This window comes from Panthera uncia (assembly GCF_023721935.1).
Source record: "Panthera uncia isolate 11264 chromosome B3 unlocalized genomic scaffold, Puncia_PCG_1.0 HiC_scaffold_1, whole genome shotgun sequence".
NCBI classification, from domain to species: domain Eukaryota; kingdom Metazoa; phylum Chordata; class Mammalia; order Carnivora; family Felidae; genus Panthera; species Panthera uncia.
In genome coordinates, this window is record NW_026057582.1 from 46,043,288 (window position 1) to 46,063,965 (window position 20,678).

The 20,678-nt window shown below is 34.4% G+C and overlaps 1 protein-coding gene across 4 annotated transcripts in view; it reads left to right on the forward strand.

The window, feature by feature from the left end:
• The window catches only part of TXNDC16 (thioredoxin domain containing 16), a 138,070-nt gene that overhangs the window by 77,119 nt on the left and 40,273 nt on the right, over positions 1-20,678 (forward strand). For 3 of the 4 annotated variants that reach the window (XR_007453432.1, XM_049611561.1, XM_049611560.1), the window contains exons 12-17: positions 947-1,070; positions 4,417-4,560; positions 5,028-5,087; positions 11,872-12,040; positions 12,388-12,524; positions 20,409-20,493. Coding sequence is in view for 3 of the 4 variants with exons in the window: in XM_049611561.1 (XP_049467518.1) it covers positions 947-1,070; positions 4,417-4,560; positions 5,028-5,087; positions 11,872-12,040; positions 12,388-12,524; positions 20,409-20,493 (719 nt within the window). In the remaining variant the exon portion in view is untranslated. The remainder of the gene's footprint in view (positions 1-946; positions 1,071-4,416; positions 4,561-5,027; positions 5,088-11,871; positions 12,041-12,387; positions 12,525-20,408; positions 20,494-20,678) is intronic. The other variant, XM_049611562.1, reaches the window with a different exon arrangement.

The window sequence follows — 20,678 nt, forward strand, 5'->3', positions numbered from 1 at the left end:
AATTGCTTGCTTTGAATGTAATATTAAGAAGATGAAGATATGTGCTATCAAAGAACACATACACGTAGAGTTATTTTTATAGCTTTATTCAAATGTATGGTTATAATCAGGGATTATTTACTGAAGTAATCTAGTGGCCTAAAATTTCATGGTTTTAAAATGTGATCATTGGGTATTAGTGAAAGAAATTGTAATGGACTAATCTCAATGGACTAGATAGTCTAGTCTTAAAATATTCTTAAAGTATCTGGGGGCAGATATTAGTTTTACATTTTTTAGCTAAACAGGCAATTGAATATTTTACTGGAATTGTTTTAGGATGAGATATTATTTTGAATATTTCTGTGGAGTATCAGAATAATTTTGATTGGTCCTGTTTGCAATAAAATTGCACATATCCCTTTTATATTGAGGTGGGACATACCATTATGTGTGAAATGTTTCAGACTTCAGTTGAATAATGCAGTTGTGACAAGAAGCAAATGAGGCTTTCATTTCTGTTTTCCCATTTTTTTTTTTTCAGTAGTGCACACTATCTTTATATAAAGTATGCTTTGGATACTTTCTATAGGGATTGTGGAATTTCCTTTTTTGTTGTATTTAATATTATTTAAAAAATTTTTTTAACATTTATTCATTTTTGAGAGACAGAGTGTGAGTGGGGGAGGGGCAGAGAGAGAGGGAGACACAGAATCCAAAGCAGGCTCCAGGATCTGAGCTGTGAGCACAGAGCCCGACACGAAGCTCAAACTCACGGACCGCATGATCATGACCTGAGCTGAAGTCGGATGCTTAACTGACTGAGCCACCCAGGTGCCCCTTGTATTTAATTTTAAAACTGAAGTTCAAAGATTTAGTTTCATTTTAATATCAAACAAGTAAAACATTTTTATTAAAATGCTTTCTTATATTTTAGTCATGTTTTTAAAAATTCATGTATTTCTAGGGAGCGCCAGTGGAATTTTTGGTGTTACATGATACTGAATTAATAATATCCCGTGTGGAAGGTAATACACACATTGAAGAAATGCAAGAAGATGAAGATGAGGACCTGCAAAGTCCAGATATGGGTAATATGTTTTGTGATGCTCCTTCCCCCACTTCCCCTCATTCCTGCTCAGTACCCATAAGGTCAGTGACATTTCAATGAATTAACTTTCTCCTAGAATATTTTGACATTCAAGCCTATGAAAAAAACCTAATGAAATCCATTTCACATTACATTTTGTCAAGTTTATTTGGTGGAAAACGTAAGGATGCTGTATTTTGTTTAGTGTGATACCTTTCATTATTGCATGCCAGGCTTCTAGCTTTTCACATCGGTGCCTTTATCTTCAAAATCAGTTCTTCCCGCTCTGCTGGTCTACTTCATGCTTAAAAATTACCCAGGAGCCGCAAAATTGTATTTTATTTTTATTTTTTCTATTAGAAAATGAAATCTGAATAAATATTGTTGTACTTGTAAATAAATCTGATTGTTGACAATTTGGAAGTAAATTTCAATAACATTTTAAAATTTCTTTTAACATGTTATATTTCTTTTTATTCTTATTGCTTATATTTTTGAAGTATTTTGTAGTTTCAGGGTTATTCCCCTAAACATTATTTGCTTCGACTGTCATTCATTCAGCTGATGTCTCCTTCATTTTGTAGCAGAGTTAAGCGATCTACCCAAGGTCTCACAAATGGCACATGATGGAGCCTGGTCTAGAACTTAAGCATTCTGGCTTGAAATTATTTATGATCGTTATTATTACTGATACTTCTTTCATAAGATTAATGCTATTCTGTAATTGCTCACTTACATTTCTCTCTTATCCACTAGTCTATAATATCTCTAAAGTAGGGATTATGTCTTGTTCATTTTTGTATTCATTTAGTATATACTTGAATGTTTTACATAATATGAGTATGAGCTCTAAGAAGGGAGCAATTTACATATTCTTTTCATGAAGTCCATTCATTATTTTGATCAAAATCTATATTATAAATTTAATAAGGGCTCTGAGCCTTAACAGTTACCAGTGACCAGTTTCTTGGATTGAGCTATGTTCTAGTTTTTTTCTAATATGCAGAGGTTGGAACTGCTTGTGCTTTAAGCCAGAGTTCTCCATAGCATTGTCATTACACGGAACCTGTGTTCTGGTCTCTTGCTCCCAGCTTTATTCCTATCATGGTTCATATAGTCCACCCTCCAGTCAAGGGAATCGCCCCTGTGTCAGCTTAATGAGATTCCTGTCCTCAGTGGGAGTTGCTTGTTTCAAGCTTTCCTTATTGCTTCCCCTATATTGCTTCCTGACTGTCTGGCCTTAGTTTGCCGTGTGGTGTGGCCTTCTCTTTCTTTTGACTCTCTGCCTGCTTTCTCTCCTCAGCCTAGTTCCTTTGACACCTTTGCCGTTTGAGTCTTGTTTTGTTGTAGGGTTTTTTGTGCGTGTATGTGTGTCTTAACTTTCTACATCTATAATCCATATTGGCCCGTAATAGTGTACATAGTCATGTCCATCTACATAGTCCCCCCAACCTTGTTTTATTCCCATTTGTATATGAGGATTAGGAAAGGGTTTGTTGCCACATAAGTACACAACACAAAGAAAAATGGCCTTCAAAGGAAATGGGCACAGAATGAATCAGAATGAAATGGACTGAATTCTGTAAAAGGATGATATGGAAAAAGGATTAAACACGTATGGCTTAAAAGAAAGTGTGTATATATTGATGAATTGGTGAAAGGTAGAGCCAAACAATGGGTCAATTTACAAGTGAGGGTAGCTTATTGAGAGAATAGGAAAGAGGAAAAGAAAGTGTTGGAAGAAGAGAAGAACAAGAGTAGATTGGGAAATAAGAAAGGACTGGAAGGAAAATGAAAGTATGTGAATAAGAAGGAAAAAATACAGTAAAAAAGAAAATAGGCCTTTATTAATTTTAGTATTAGAGTCATAACTTGTTAGTGTCATGAAATGTGGTATTTTAAAATTCCTTTAAGTTAGTATAGTACAGCTATTATATTTGAACATATAACTATTATATTTAAGTTAGTGTAGTACAGCTATTATATTTGAACACTGAGGCCCAGAGAGTAACGTGACTGATTAGTCACACAGCTGAAACTTGCTGAGATGTACTATCGTCCAGATCTAGTATTTTATTTTATAGCATTTGAAATCATATGAAAATAATACTTCCAATTTTTATTATATTATCCCCCTCCCTTCCTGTCTTTGTAATGTGTTATTATAGAGAATTATGAACTTACCGTAAAGTAGACAGGAGAATAGAACAAATCTCCTGATATCCATTACCTGGCTCCACCCAACTACCATCAACTCATGGCTATCCTGTTCCAGTCACTCTTGGCCCACCCCTTATTATTTTGTTGCAAATCCCAAATATATAGTTTCGCTCCAAAATATTTCCCTGTGTATTTCAGAAATACAAAGATTCTCCTTTTAAAATGAGCATGATTAATGCTATTATTACATCTAAAAAATTAACAGTAATCTTTAATATCATCAGGTAGCCAGTCAGGGTTTGCATTTCTAGTTGCATGCCCTTCATGCCACTGTGCCTTTGCACATGCTGTTCTCTTTCCTCTGTATGCCTCCTCTGCCTTCCTTCACTGCCTACCTAAGTTTCATTTTCTTTTAATATTCAGCTAGTGTCAACGCTTCTAGGAAACTTTGTTTCTCTCATCAATTTAGGTGTCCCTTCAGTGTTACTATATAATCTATACAAACCTCCAACAGAATATTTACAAATTTAAAGAGTGTGTGTGTGTGTGTGTGTGTGTGTGTGTGTGTGTGTTTACCCCATACACAGATGGTGGATGGATGGATAAATGAATGAGTCCACTGGTTGGTTGGTTGGTTGGTTGGTTGGTCTAAGTTAATGAAAGGTTTTTACATATTCAAAATCCACATAACTTGATGCACTTAGAATAAAATCTAAAATTCTTGGCTCGTATGGCTTCTTATGATGTAGCTACTGCCTACCCTAGAGTTTTCTCATACCATTTATTCTTTCATCCCATCTTGTTTTGGTCAAATTTGCCTTCCTTCAATACCTAGTATATGCTAAGTTCTTTTATGTCGTAGAGGCTTTGAAAATATTCTTTATGCCTAAGACATTTTTTTAAATTCTCTAGCTGGAAGGCTTTGGATCTCCAAATCTAAATCTCCCTATTACAATCTCTCATTGTACTATTTTCCTTCCTTAAACTGACACAATTTATAACTATATGTTTAGTCAGTGATCAGTTTATTGTCTGACTTTTCGGTAAATGGAAACTCCATGTGGTCAGGGACTATATCTGTTTTGTTTACTATTTTCCCCTAGTGTCCATCACAGTGCTTGTCCTATAGTGGAATTTATGTAATTTATGCATTTATATATACATTAATTTCTTTTTGAACATTTTAGATATTCAAGATGATGAAGTGGCAGAAACTGTTTACAGACATAGGAAGACACAGTTACCTTTGGAACTCACAGTGGAACTAACAGAAGAGACATTTAATGCGACAGTAGTGGCTTCTGATAGCATAGTGCTTTTCTACGCTGGTTGTGAGTATGAACCTTTAGAGGGGACGATATTACATATTAGAACATTTAAAGTTGGCGGATCTTATTTTTGCGTTCTATATATTGCCTGTTGTAACAGCTATGTAATAGCTTTCATAGTTCCCAGGTAGACTGCACATATTGAACAATTTACTAACTTAGATAAATTATTGTGATTCCAGCTAATGATTTTAATATTTTAACAGTTCTTATGGATCTAAAGGAAACATATTGCTTTTATCTTCAAATAATAGCCCTTCAACTATATTCCTTGCAGTATGAGTGCAGAAAATTAGTTGCATTTGGAATCTTCTTGAATGTTTGCATAATACTGAGGACTATATATTAGAATTTCTTATTAAGAAATAACAATTTTGGGAAACCCCATCAATCTATATGTTTGTTAATATATAGATATGGATGGAGATATGCATGTTGCAATATCTGTTGAATTTTTTGTTTCAATGTAGGGCAGGCAGTATCCATGGCATTTCTGCAATCCTATATCGATTTGGCAATTAAATTGAAAGGTACTGTAATGTGGTATGCATGCTTATTTGATTCTGAGCTGTAGCTATTTGTAAAACCATATCATGCTAAAGATGAATAAAACCACATAAGATTTCAAGTAATTATATTTGCGTCTTTAACATTACATTAATGAACCATGAGTTTCAAAAATGCTCAGAAGCATTCGTCTTGGCTCTCTTCATAGAACTGTCTTCAGTAGAAAGTAGAGAGCCTATGTATTAAGTACTGGAGGTCACACAGTCAATCCAGTAATCTTTTTGGCTGAATTGATTCATGTATTGAGTGCCTACTCTGAATCAGTTACTCTTAAATATTATTAAATAAATACTGAATACACTTAAAAATTTGACACATAAGACTCAGTCACAGTCTAATCAGCGATCCAAGATCTCAGTATTCTTTTTTTTTTTTTTTTTTTTTTTTAATTTTTTTTTCAACGTTTTTAATTTATTTTTGGGACAGAGAGAGACAGAGCATGAATGGGGGAGGGGCAGAGAGAGAGGGAAACACAGAATCGGAAACAGGCTCCAGGCTCCGAGCCATCAGCCCAGAGCCTGACGCGGGGCTCGAACTCACGGACCGCGAGATCGTGACCTGGCTGAAGTCGGATGCTTAACCGACTGCGCCACCCAGGCGCCCCAAGATCTCAGTATTCTTAAAGCTATACAGTTAGCTCCTCATGAACTAGGATATTTTTTTATTTCAAATTTTTATTTAAATTCTAGTTAGTTAACATATATAGCAAAATTGGTTTCAGATGTAGAATTTAGTGACCCATCACCCACATACAACACTTAGTGCTCACCATAAGTGCCCTCCTAAATACCCACCATCCATCCAGTCCACCTCCCTTCATCAACCCCAGTTGCTCTCATAGTCAAGAGTCTTGCATGGTTTGCTTCCCTCTCTCTCCTTTTCTTTTCCTTTCCTTCCCCTGTGTTTATCTGTTTTCTTCCTTAAACTCCACAGATGAGTGAAATCAGATGGTAGTTTTCTTTCCACGGACTGACTTATCTGATTTGTAGCATTATACAATCTAGCTCTATATGGTATTTCTTTTCTTTTTTTCTTTTTTGTTTATTCATTTATTTTGAGAGAGAGAGTGTGTGTGTGTGTGAACAGGGGAATGGCAAAGAGAGAGGGAAAGAGAGAATCCCAAGCAGGCTCCACTCTGTTAATGCCGTGCCCAAAGCAGGGCTCGATCTCACAAATCGTGAGATTGTGACCTGAGCCAAAATCAAGAGTCAGATGCTTAATCGAGCCACCCAGGTGCCCCACAGGACCTTTCTTAATAGCCACAATCATTTAACTGTTCTATGAAACCTGATCCAGTGGTAGGCAAATAAGAATCCAAGGAATGGACTTGAACTCAATATATTTATACCATAATCCCAGCAAAGACATAAGGAATATTGTTAGTAAGAAAGAGATAATGATGGAATCCAAGGAATGGACTTGAACTCAAAATATTTATGCCGTCATCCTAGCAAACATATAAGGAGTATTGTTAGTAAGAAAGAGATAATGATGGAGGGCGCCTGGGTGGCTCAGTCGGTTGAGCGTCCGGCTTCAGCTCAGGTAATGATCTCACGGTTTGTAAGTTCGAGCCCCTCATCAGGCTCTGTGCTGACAGCTCAGAGCCTGGAGCCTGTTTCAGATTCTGTGTCTCCCTCTCTCTCTGCTCCTCCCCTGCTCGTGCTCTGTCTCTGTCTCTCTCAAAAATAAATAAACATTAAAAAATAAAAAAAAAAAGAGATGATGGATTAGGATAGTGTTTTGTAATCATTGAATGTATCATGCTTCGTATCTGTAATATGATTTCTTCCTACTGTTTTTCTTGTAAATAAATAGAAGTTGTTCTAGTTAAACAGGCTTATTCTCATAGCTGTTATATGAATGTATCTAACATTTAGTTTTTTTGGCCACTAACCTACAGGCTCTTTCATTATTTAGTAAGTTCTTTATGGATAGGTAGCATGCCTTATACTTAGCTCACTGGACTTGACATATTGCCTCACACTGTAGAATATTTGGTTTTTAATAATTGTTGAATAAATGTATAAACTAATATAGTAGAGTTTAGTGGAAAATATATACTAGTGTACAACTTATTTATATATTGGGGACTTTTGTAAACTCAAGAAATTGCTTCCAGAAAGTCAGTCCTAAATATAACATGTTCTATATTAATAAAAACATCAGAGATTTATTTATTTTTTTTTTTAATTTTTTTTTCAACGTTTTTTATTTATTTTTGGGACAGAGAGAGAGACAGATCATGAACGGGGAGGGGCAGAGAGAGAGGGAGACACAGAATCGGAAACAGGCTCCAGGCTCCGAGCCATCAGCCCAGAGCCTGACGCGGGGCTCGAACTCACGGACCGCGAGATCGTGACCTGGCTGAAGTCGGACGCTTAACCGACTGCGCCACCCAGGCGCCCCTAAAAACATCAGAGATTTAAAAAATCACTTTTGAACAATTTCTCCTCAGTTCATTTGTTAACCACATTTGATCCAACTTTTGATTATTTGAAGTAAAGATATTATTAAGTCTGTAGATATTGTGATTCCTAATCTTTTTTTAAAAAAAGCAAATCCTGTTACTCTCTTTCAGATTCTTCTTTATGGTTACAATCTATGGAAAGATTCAAGTTTCTTCTTTTAGGTTCTCCAGGCTCATTGGCAAAATATTAGAAGAGAGAAAATAAAAGGGGGGAAATATAAACCATATTGAAGTAATAATTAGAGAATGTCCCTGAATAATAGAATTATCCCTCCATCCAGCCCATTTGTCAGATACTAAATGAAAATGGAAAAAGATTCCTTTACTTTCTTCTCTATTAATGATCAAATAAAGAGCCTACCTGATCTCTCAGTCCCAGGACTCTGAGTTGTATGTGTTTGTAGAATAAAAAGTGGATAACCAACCCAAGACGTGATTTCCTTTTTCATTTAGTACGTTCTTTGTAACAGTCCTTTTAGTAATTAGATATTGGATAAATGGAGTGTTTTAGAAGTTCAGAGGGCTTAATGTAGAGACATGTATAGGTAACTATAGTGTTTTATGTCTGCATTGAAGGCCATACTATAACTTTGTAAATTAGGAGAATATTTTAATACTTTGGGCATTTAGTCCTATAACCTTTCACATTGACTTTGTGGGGAAAAGCCACTTTTCATCTTAGTCAAAGATGATGAAGGATATTTTATCCTCAGTCACAAGGTGGCAGCAAATATCAAGTATTTATACTTACCTAGCCTCTAGCTTAGAGAACCTGTTTTTTTTTTTGTTTTTTGTTTTTTCATTTAAATTAGGAACACTGAAATTCCTGCATTGATAAAGTATGGAGGATGTAATACTGCAGGCATCTTAGAATATTAGACTGTTCTAGTTGAAACATGATTAAATATTGAAACCATTTTACTTAATTTTTAAAGTTTATTTATTTTGAGAGAGAGTGAGACTGTGCCAGTGTGGGAGGGGCAGAGAGAGAAGGAGAGAGAGAGAATCACAAGCAGGCTCTGCATTGACAGCGTTAAGTCCAACCCGGAGCTTGTACTCATGAACCACCTGGGCCAAAACCAAGACTCAGATGCTTAACCAGCTGAGCCACCCAGGTGCCCCTAAATATTAAAACCATTTTATAGGGAAAAAAATTAAAATTTTAAATGGATAACTTTAATATAAGTTAGCCTTATCCCTTTTTTTCCCCGTTTTATTCATTTTTCAGTTTTGAAGATAACATCAAATTTTTCAACTAGGGCTGCAGGGACAAAGGAATAATAACTTTTTTAGCAGTGATAGACCTGTTGAGAATGCCTATTGAAGGGAAAAAACTGCATTTGTAATAGTTCTATATTTCATACTTGGGTGGCATTATATAATACAGTACTCTGTATGAATAAGTATCACTAGATATTTGTTGACGAAATGATTAAAATAACAGATAAAAGAACTTTGTAGAGAAGCCATTTAAGCAGATGTAATTTCAGAAGGAATAAGGATTTATTTTTGTTTATATGTTCATACAATATTCAGGTTTAATATACTTTAGTGTTAAAAATGAAATTTCGTTCACGAAGAAATGTCAGGGTACATTCCACAAATTTTCACTGGGTACGTACTAAGTAGCACACATTGTGCTGTGCAGCAGGAATATAGTGGTGAATAAGACAGACTGCACCCTGTATGAGTTATCAAGCAGATAGCTAACAGGAAATCTGAAGTGATAAGTTATTGCATCTGAGTGGTATAATCTAGAATTATTTAAGATAGAAATTTTTAATATTTAAAATTTTTTGGTGACAAAATATTAAAATATTTCAGTTTACAACTTTAATTATATGATGAGGTTATACCCTACATTAGGAAATATCCCAAATTGATACAGTTTCCTTCTTTGATACAATATTAAGGTTTCCTTTTGTTAGAATGTATTTTTTACTCTCGGTAGTTGAGTTGTGTGGTTCTTGTTTTATTTGGGTTTTGATCTCATTCTGCCTAACAATTTACATATTTTGGAGAACTTTACATATATTATTTACAGAACAAGTAAGAATCTGTATTTGTGATTCTACTATATGTTTTTTAGGGAGAAAATAAAGTATTTAGATAGGATGGGGTACCTAAAGCCTTATATGAGTCTCCTGTATGTCATTTATTCACACACTGTTTAGGTGTTTCATGTAGAAGGACTCCTCTAGATGTGAAAATCAGTGTTGAGTAAAACAACACTGTCCCTACTCTCAAGGAGCTCTCTTCATAGAGACAGACATTGGTCATATAACAACACAAATGAGTATGTAATTAACTAATGAGACAAGGACAGGAGATGGTTCATAAGAGCATAGGAAACTGATATAGATTAGCGTGTCTGAGAAGGCTTTCTTGTAGTGATCATACATGCAGAGATCTGAAGGGATGAGAGAGACCTAATGGCAAAGGTTGGTAGGAGTTGGCTGATCCCAAAACAGATTCGAATTTTGAAAAGATATCTATCTCTAGGTTCAGGGTAGAGACATAATCAGGTTCAGGGAGACAAAGTAAGAGCCTATTGTATTATGTAGGAGAAATGACGGCTGGAGTACAGTCAGTAATGAAAAACGGACAGATGTGAGAGGCAGTTGACCCTTGAATAAGGTGGGGATTAGGGGGATACCAACTCCCCCGCATTGTCAAAAATCCTTATGTAACTTTTGACTTCCCCCACACTTTACTAATAGCCTGCTGTTGGCTGGAAGCCTTGCTGATAACATAAAGAGTCAATTAGCATATATTTTATGTATTATGTGTATTATATACTGTATTCTTTCAAAAAGTAAGCTAGAGAAAAAAATGTTAAATCGTAAGAGAAAATACATTTATAGTACTGTACTGTATCAGAAAAAATCCATGTGTAAGTGAACCTGTGCATTCCAAACCCATGTTCAAAGGTCAAATTGTATTTAATTTTTTTTTTTTTACATTTATTTATTTTTGAGAGACAGAGCACAAGCAGGGGAGGGGCAGAGAGAGAAGGAAACACAGAATCCGAAGCAGGCTCCAGGCTCCGAGCTGACAGCACAGAGCCTGATGCAGGGCTCAAACTCACAAACCATGAGATCATGACCTCAGCTGAAGTCGGATGCTCAACCGACTGAGCCACCCAGGCGCCCCAAGGTCAAATTGTATTTAAAGTTTAGGTGGTCTGTTTTCTTCTTAAATTCCATATGAGTGATATCATATGTTATTTGTTTTTCTCTGACTGACTTATTTCGCTCAGCATAATACTCCAGCTCCATCCACATCATTGCAAATGGCAAGATTTCATTCTTTTTAATGGCTGAGTAATATTCCACTGTGTGTGTGTGTGTGTGTGTGTGTGTGTGTGTGTGTGTGTGTGTGTGTTTATATATTTATATATACCACCTCTTATTTATCCATTTATCAGTCGATGGACACTTGGGCTCTTTCCGTAATTTGGCTATTGTTGATAGTGCTGCTATAAACATCAGGGACCATGTGTCTCTTCGAATTTCTACTTTTTATCCTTTGGGTAAATACCTAGTAGTGCAATTGCTGGATGGTAAAGCAGTTCTATTTTTAAGTGAGCAGTGGTTGTTGTATACAAGTGATGAATCACTAAATTCCACAACTGAAACTAATATTACACTACATGTTAACTAACTGGGATTTAAATAAAAACTTGAAACTCTAAAATAAAGTTTAGGTGATAAGATGGAAAAGACATGCTGATTGATTTGACTAGACATGGAAGTTTAGGAATGGAGTGACACTAAAGGTGATACTTTGTTTTCTGATTTGTGTAAGAATGGCAGCCTATAGGCAGGAAACCATATTTGGGTTTAGACGTATTGAATTTGAGGACATTTCCATTCAAAGAGAAATACAGAAGGCAGTAGGGATACATGGGTCTAGAACTGTAAGGAAGAGGCTGGGCCAAAGATATAAATATAGGATTCATTCTGTTGTTGATAATTACTGAGATTGTCTGGGAAGAGAGTGTATAACAAGAGAAGGCAACTTAAACTGAGCCTTGAGGAACTCCTATCTCTGCTGTCAGAAGAACATGCAAAAGGGACCAAAACAGAACAGCAGAGGACGTGGGGAAATAAGCCAGAAGGGGAAGGTGTTGCAAAAATCAGGGGAAGAGAGAGTCCTGCAGAAACAGTTCATGCTGATGAGAGGTTAAAATAAGAATGGACAATAAAAATATTGTCAAGTCTACCCAACTGAGTTTTCTACACTAATATTTATAAAATGTGCATTTTCGTTTTATTTAGGCACATCCACTATGCTGCTTACTAGAGTGAACTGTGCAGATTGGTCTGATTTATGTACTAAGCAAAATGTTACTGAATTTCCAGTTGTAAAGATGTACAAGGAAGGCAAGCACCCAGTATCTTATGCTGGTATGTTAGGAACTGAAGATCTCCTAAAATTTATCCTGCTGTAAGTATTCACATTCTTCCTAAGACTTTAAAAATTTTAGGTCTATAAACCTTCTAATTCCCATGCTTTATTGACATACTTTGAATAGGTTAAGGAGTAATGAATTGAGATAACAGGATAAACGGTGGGGAGAGCCTATCCACATCACTTTTGGGGAGATAGAAATTTTATTTAATGAGGGTGATTTTTTTTTTAATTACAAGAGTATTTAATTGTCTTTGTTTTGTCAGATATTTATCGTGTGGAATATAGTGTTTGCTAAGTTCAATATGTTTTATTTTTTATTTTTTGCAAGCTGAAAAGTGTCTTTAAAAATTAATTTTGAATGTAGTTATATATTCATTCAGCAACAGGATTTCATGCCCAGTGAACATAACATCTGTGCAGGAAGCAGAAGAATATTTAAGTGGGGAATTATATAAAGACCTGATCCCCTACTCTAGTGTGTCTGTGCTGGGACTATTTAGCCCAAACATGACCACAGGTGAGTAGAAGTGAACTTTTAAATTATGTAATAGTTAAAAACTTGCTTATTAGCTTTACTTTTATTTTTTATTATTATTTTTTTTAATTTTATTTTTATTTTTTAATATATGAAATTTACTGTCAAATTGGTTTCCATACAACACCCAGTGCTCATCCCAAAAGGTGCCCTCCTCAATACCCATCACCCACCCTGCCCTCCCTCCCACCCCCCATCAACCCTCAGTTTGTTCTCAGTTTTTAACAGTCTCTTATGCTTTGGCTCTCTCCCCCTCTAACCTCTTTTTTTTTTTTTTTTTTTTCCTTCCCCTCCCCCATGGGTTTCTGTTACGTTTCTCAGGATCCACATAAGAGTGGAAACCATATGGTATCTGTCTTTCTCTGTATGGCTTATTTCACTTAGCATCACACTCTCCAGTTCCATCCATGTTGCTACAAAAGGCCATATTTCATTTTTTCTCATTGCCACATAGTATTCCATTGTGTATATAAACCACAATTTCTTTATCCATTCATCAGTTGATGGACATTTAGGCTCTTTCCATAATTTGGCTATTGTTGAGAGTGCTGCTATAAACATTGGGGTACAAGTGCCCCTATGCATCAGTACTCCTGTATCCCTTGGATAAATTCCTAGCAGTGCTATTGCTGGGTCATAGGGTAGGTCTATTTTTAATTTTCTGAGGAACCTCCACACTGCTTTCCAGAGAGGCTGCACCAGTTTGCATTCCCACCAACAGTGCAAGAGGGTTCCTGTTTCTCCACATCCTCTCCAGCATCTATAGTCTCCTGATTTCTTCATTTTGGCCACTCTGACTGGCGTGAGGTGGTATCTGAGTGTGGTTTTGATTTGTATTTCCCTGATAAGGAGCGACGTTGAACATCTTTTCATGTGCCTGTTGGCCATCCGGATGTCTTCTTTAGAGAAGTGTCTATTCATGTTTTCTGCCCATTTCTTCACTGGGTTATTTGTTTTTCGGGTGTGGAGTTTGATGAGCTCTTTATAGATTTTGGATACTAGCCCTTTGTCCGATGTGTCATTTGCAAATATCTTTTCCCATTCCGTTGGTTGCCTTTTAGTTTTGTTGGTTGTTTCCTTTGCTGTGCAGAAGCTTTTTATCTTCATAAGGTCCCAGTAATTCACTTTTGCTTTTAATTCCCTTGCCTTTGGGGATGTGCCGAGTAATATTAGCTTTACTTTTAAAAAGGAATTAGTATCTTTTTAAATTATAGAGAACTCAAATTATAGAATTTTTAAAATGCAGAGAAATTTGAAGAAAAAATAAAAATCCAAAATTAGAGTTATTAAATTTTGATGTAATTCCTTCCCTCATTTTTCTTTGTACCTATGTATTGCATATTAATATGTTTTAATATAATTGGACTAGTACTGTGTATCTAGGTTAGTAACTTGCTGTTTTTATTTAATATTACATGGGTTCATCTTTTCCATGTGATTAGTATTCTTCAAAAACATTATGGCTGTATATTTGGATGAATATACTGTAATTTAGCTATTTACCAACAAATAACACCTGTTGTTTTCCTTTTTTCTTTTTGCTGTGAAGAATATTTTTATTTATGCATATTTGTGTGGAATTTAGACCATTTAATGGATAAATTTATAAATTTTTAAATTTATAAATTCCCAAAAGGAAAATAACTATGTTTTCTATAAGCTGTGTGTTTTATGTGTTATTCATTTTTAGAAATGGGTTTTTAGTGCTCGTCTAATGAATTACTATGAGATTTTGATGTATTAAGGTTATTAAGTTCTTGTCATTTGTTTCAATTATTTTCCCCCAGTTTGTTTGGTTTTTAGCTTTGTTTAATAATTTTATATTTAACAGTTTAAAATTTGTTTCAAATCTATTGATTTTTGATATTTCTTCCATTGATTTCAATTGTAGAAAATCTCTATCATCTTTATCAGTTAGTATTCACCTGTATATTTTGTTTTTGCTTTAATTTATAATATTTTCTTACTCTATATTATCTTCCTTTGAATATTTTTTTAAATTGTGATAAAATACACATAACATAATTTACCATCTTAACTATTTTTCAGCATATAGTTCACTAGTGACAAGTATATTTACATTGTTGTACAACTAATCTCCAGAACTTTTTCATTTTGCAAAACTGTAACTGTACCTATTAAACAACTCTACATTTCCCTGTTGGCCTAGTCCCTGGCAGCCTCCATTCCACTTTGTATCTCTATGAATTTGACTACTCTGGGTACTTCCTATAAGTGGAATCATACAGTATTTGTCTTTTATTGGCTGGCTTACTTAGCATGATGTCCTCAAGGTTCATCCATGTTGTATCATATGTCAGAATTTCCTTTCTTTTAAAGGATGAATAATATTTCGTTGTATGTATATAGCACGTTTTACTTATCCATTCATCTGTTGATGGACACTTGGGCTGTTTTTACCTCTTGGCTATTGTGCATAATGCTTCTGTGAACATGGGTGTTCAAATATATCTTCAGGACTCTGCTTTCAATTCTTTTAGATATATACCCAGAAGTGGAATTGCTGTGTCATATGATAGCCCTACTTTTAAATTTTTGAAGAACCACTATACTGTTTTCCCTAGTGGCTGTACCATTTTATATTCCCACCAATAGTATACAAGGGTTCTAATTTCTCCATATCCTCAGCAACACTTGTTATTTTCTGTTTGTTTGTTTGTTTGTTTGTTTGTTTTGATAGTAGCCATCCTAATGGGTGTTAGGTTTTGATTTGATCATGGTTTTGATTTTCACTTTCCTAATAAGTAGTGATATTGAGCATCTTTTTATGTCTTGTTGGCCGTTTGTATATCTTCTGTGGAGAAATGTCTAATCAAGTCCTATGCCCATTTTTTAATCGGGTTATTGTTGAGTTGTAGGAATTCTTTATATATTCTGGAAATTAACCCCTTATCATATATATGAATTGCATATATTTCTTTCTGTTCCATGGAATACCTTTCCACTTGTTGACTGTGTTCTTTGACCTTTTTTCTTTTTAAGTCTTTACCATTTAGATATTTTTTGTGCATGATATGAAGTTAGGAGACAACTCTATTTTTGTCTAAATAGTTAATTATCTGTTTTCCCCTCTTTTTTTTGATTCCACTGTCACCATATTAAATCCATGTCTGTATGTGTGTATATATATTTGTTTAAATGTTTTCTCTTTTATTCACTTTTATCTCCCTAATATAATATTTTTTTAATACATGTTGAATATATAATTGGTTCAACTCTGGTTTGCCTTTTTTTGCCTGTTGACTCTTCCAGGTGAACTTCGGTCCGTTACACATTATTGTCTCAACTTATTTGTATGTCCGTTGATTGTTTTATGCTTCACTATTATCTCTTTAGTTAGTTTAGTCTATATGGAATATGCTTTCAATTTCTTCTGTCATCTTTTTCTCTATATGGGTTTCTATAGTCTTGTATTGTAAACTCAGATTATCATTATTCTTGAACTTTTTTTTTTGCATTATATATTTCTCTTTGAATTTTTTGCATTTTTCTAGCATTTTATTATGAAAAATTTCAAACTTAAAGCAAAAGTTGAAAGATTTTATAGTGAACAGCCATATACCCATCATCTAGTTTCTACTATTAGCATTTAACTTGTACTTGACTTAGCACATGCCTGTGCATCTATCCATCCTTCTTCCATCCATCAATTACTTCATCTTATTTTTGATGCATTTCAAATGTTTTTTCTTTTTTTTAAATTTTTTAAAATGTTTTATTCATTTTCTGAGAGAGAGAGAGAGAGAGAGAGCGAGAGAGCAGGCAAGGGGCAGAGAGAGAGAGGGAGACACAGAATCCAAAGCAGGCTCCACAGCCCGGAGCCTGATGTGGGGCTCGAACTCACGAAACAAGATCATGACCTGAGCCGTAGTCAGAAGTTTAACTGACTGAGCCACCCAGGTGCCCCAAATTAATGTTTTTTTTTTTCATTCAGCATTGATACATTGCTGATAGCAATTAATTTTACCTTGTTAGTTTTACATAGATAGCATCATAGACTAGAGTGTTCTTTTGATATCACATCTTCTCTATTTTTAGACTCTTTTTTTCTAGCTTCATAGGAATGTCCTACAATAAGTTTTAAAGGAAGGGTACACAGGGCATTCTTCCTAACTGGTAATATTGCTTAGAATGTTATTCTCTTGCTTTTGCATATGGATGGTTTCTTGACTAGATAACAAAATCCTTAGTGGTGTTTTTTCTTTTTTCATCATGTTAGCTGTTGGCATTTATCTAACAAACCTGCCCCCTTTCTTTTCTTTCATTTAAGATGAATTTCAAATTCTGAATACAATCTTTTAAGGATATTTTTATGGAAAGAATATCCCCATATCTAGCATCAAACTTACAGATAGTGGATACTATCTTCTATCTACTTATTAAGTTTGCTTTCTAAAAATTTCTGTCTAGTAATTTTTCCCCTCTACTTGGCCTTCACAATCTTTTAAAATAAAAGCCAACATAACTTACTAGAAAGAAATGATAAGAATATGAATGTGTGTTCTGTGACTTCCCATCTTAGAAGGCAAAATCCTAGAGGGGATAGCTTTTTCATTTGTATTTTTATGAAAAATTGTGAAATGAGGGAGTTTATTTTTTACTCCTGTATTTTTGCCTTTCTAATGTTTTTGCTTCCACCGTTGACTTTGTCTTCTGTCTACCTCTGGTGCCCTAAGGTTGCCATTTATTATTTACTCTGGGCCTCCTTCCAAAAAGGATTAAGGTCTTTAGATAATAAAAAGTACACATACAATAAGATCATTAAAACAAGAATAAGAGTTAAGCCATAAAAGAGTAGGGATAATTATGTAGAATACTTTGAAAACACTGCAGTTGATCATAAAACTTAACCCTAAGTAATCTGGTATCAACTGGAAACAAAAAGATGAAATTTTTGCCAGCTAATCATCATTATATGATAAATGGCAACATAAAAGTTAGGATGCTGACTCATCCACAGAGAAAACTTTTCCCTGATTGTAAATGCTGAGAGGGATTTTACATATATCTTTTATGTAAGAGATCAGCACAGGGAACAGTATACTTTATGACAATTTTGTACAAATGCTAAGATTTACATATAATTGTCTCTCAACACAAGTCAAAGGTATAGTGTTAAAATATATAGAGATCGTTTTGCTGTGCCAGAATGATGTAATCTGGGGACAATGCTTTTTTATTATTTCACTAGATTGATTGTTCTCAGACTTTTCAGTCAGGTATTCATTTCTCTTTTTTGTTGTTTTTGTTTTTTGCAGATGTCCAGGTGATAGTTACTGTACTTTCAATATCTATTGAATGAGAAAATGTGTAACAGTAAAAGGCTACTATGAATTAACATTTTATGTACATTTGTATTTGACTCATAAATATAACTACTGACATTTACTGTGCAGTTATTTTATATCAGATACTGATTTATTGTTCATGTAGATTCTAATGATTTAAAGATTAATGCGAATTCAATGAGGGCGAAAATGTCTCCTTTGTCCATTGTTGTATCTGCGAGGTCTCTCTCTGTTTTTTTCCCTCTGTAATTAATAAGTATGTTGTGGGGATAGAATGTAAGACTTTGTAAACGTCCTGTTTCTCATTATACTTTTGCACTCCAGTGTTAGAATCCATTGCTTGAAAAAGCTATCACTATGATGGTTGCCAGTGGAAAATTTCTAACTCCCTATTCCTTCTATATACATACTCAAATAGTTCTCCTGTAAGAGCTTTTCCTTCTAATTTGTTTGTTTTTCAGTATGGACACCTGAGTTCTTATTTTATTCTGTGGGTTATAATCAGTTACAATCATTCATTTGCTAACATCTCAGATTTGGTCAGTGGGAGCCCCTTCAATCTGACTCTTGTGTCCTTTTGACATGTCTCCATCATTCTTTCAGTATGTCCTTTTGGCACAAGATGTTCCCAGTTTCATTTGTGGGATCAGCCATTTCTCCAAGAGTCTAGGTTCCTTTTAGTGGGACATTGAATTCAGAAACCAAGATCTAGGGATTAGGAGTGCTTTTAGTTACTGGAGGGCTCTTGTTTCTCAACTCTTGTTGACAGAGCTAAGAAAATAAGTGTGTGTAGTAGTATGTGTATATATGTGTGTGTATAAATTTAACTATTCAATAAAATGTGATAGTGGGAAAACAGTATTGCTAAACTACTGTATTTATTTTATGCAATTAAAACATGTTTATAGTTACACAACTAAATATTATAACTATTATTACATCCCAGATACATTTATTGTGATTTAAAAACCTTTTTATTTAGATTAACTGATTATTTTTTTATACTTGGGGTTGCAGTATATTCTGACATATATGCTGTTTTCACCAAGGAGGAGAATATGCTTGGTTTTAAGTGTTCAGAGGATAACTTGCAGTCTGGTTTAGTAGAAGTGGATATGTTTCTACAGTCTTAAATGCTTCCATTATGAGCAAGTAAATTTGTGAAGAGCCTTTTAAGAAACGTATTCATGAGTAGAGAGGCTTCTGTGTGAGGAAAGTACATGGAAATATTAGTGTAATTTTCCACTGTTCTTTACCGAAAAAGAAAAGAAGCTGAAACAGGTTCCATTATATCACTGCTTTAGCTAATGATCATCAATTATTGACCAGAATTTAGCTCTGTTTTCTCTTAGAAATGAAAGTATAGGGACTCAGTTCTTTCCAGTTTTTTTCATATGAACCTTTTCTGCTTTGGTGTAACACAGGCTTTAGAAAATATTTTCTGTGATAGTAACAGTTTCTCATTAAATTCATGGTTATAAATAGCTCTGAATGCTGCCTACTAGCTGACTGTGCCACTTTAGTAAGTTGGCTTTCCTGCAGTGTTTCTCAGTCTTGTGGAAAGTATGCATCCTTTTTAGAGAACATAACCTTGTGGTTACCTGATGGTAAGAGTGCTGATGCTCACACCAGAGATATAGTCGTGACTGCTAAGGTACAGATCTTTTGGGTTCAGCATGTCCAGAGCACAAGGTGCTTTATGACTCAATTCTTCCATCATGAATTTTCTGTTTGAACTGCCATGAACCTTCCTTGTAGTGAGCTAAATTATCATTTGGTCTTCACTTGGCAAGAACACATCATTTATATAAGTTTTCCTCTGCTCTTTTCTCATTGGTCTGCAAGTATTTAATTCACAGTTGCTTCTTGGTTATAAGATAGTCATTAACATGAATCAGAATATACTATTACCTATGATACTGTATTCAGAATGCTATAGAAATAATAATTTTTAAATATCCTAACAAATGAGAAAAGACTGATGCATAAATTAATCAAGGTTCAAAAGTAACAAAAACACATTACAGAAAATACAGGAAATAAAAAAAGATAAAAATCCCTCATAATTGCAGAATCCTAACACAGACATTATTAAAGGACTATAATTTCTAATCTTCTGTTTTTTCTGTATATATAGGTACTTTTAGATTTTGTAATGACAGTGCACACATTATTTCACATATCTCCTTCTCTTTCCAAACTGTATATAAGGCAACCAACTCTATTTACCCACCTTAGAGTGTAAATTAAAAAGCAACAAATATTTATTCAGTAACTTTGTATGATTAGAGTGCTGTAAATCTGATAAATCACATTTACAGTACATTTGTTTAGGGAACCATAATTGCATTATATCAATTTACATTTCTATAGTAATCAAATGTCATAAAAAGAACACAGATTTTAGAACCACTAAGTTATATAAGATCTACCTGTAAATATTTATCTTTATAATTAATTTCTAATAAAGCACAATCATTTATAAATCTGTCCATTGGTTGAATAGCACACATAATTTTAAAGGTTTCAGATTTTTGTCTTGTCTATGTATTTATAGCAAAAGAAGATTTCACCAAAGCGGGAAACTACCTAAGAGGATGTGTTATCACTGGAATTTATTCTGAAGAAGATGTTTTGATACTGTAAGTTTATTGGTCTTCTAATTTTAGAGAGGAAGAAGTTTGCAAAATAATACATTGCTAGTTTTTACACAGTTGAAGGAAAATAGGGCAGCAATATAACTAACTTTGATTTTTAATTAAATGTTTAATTTCCTTGTAAGAAGATCTGGGCAGCAGCATCTGGCTATTTAGAATTCTTAGATATT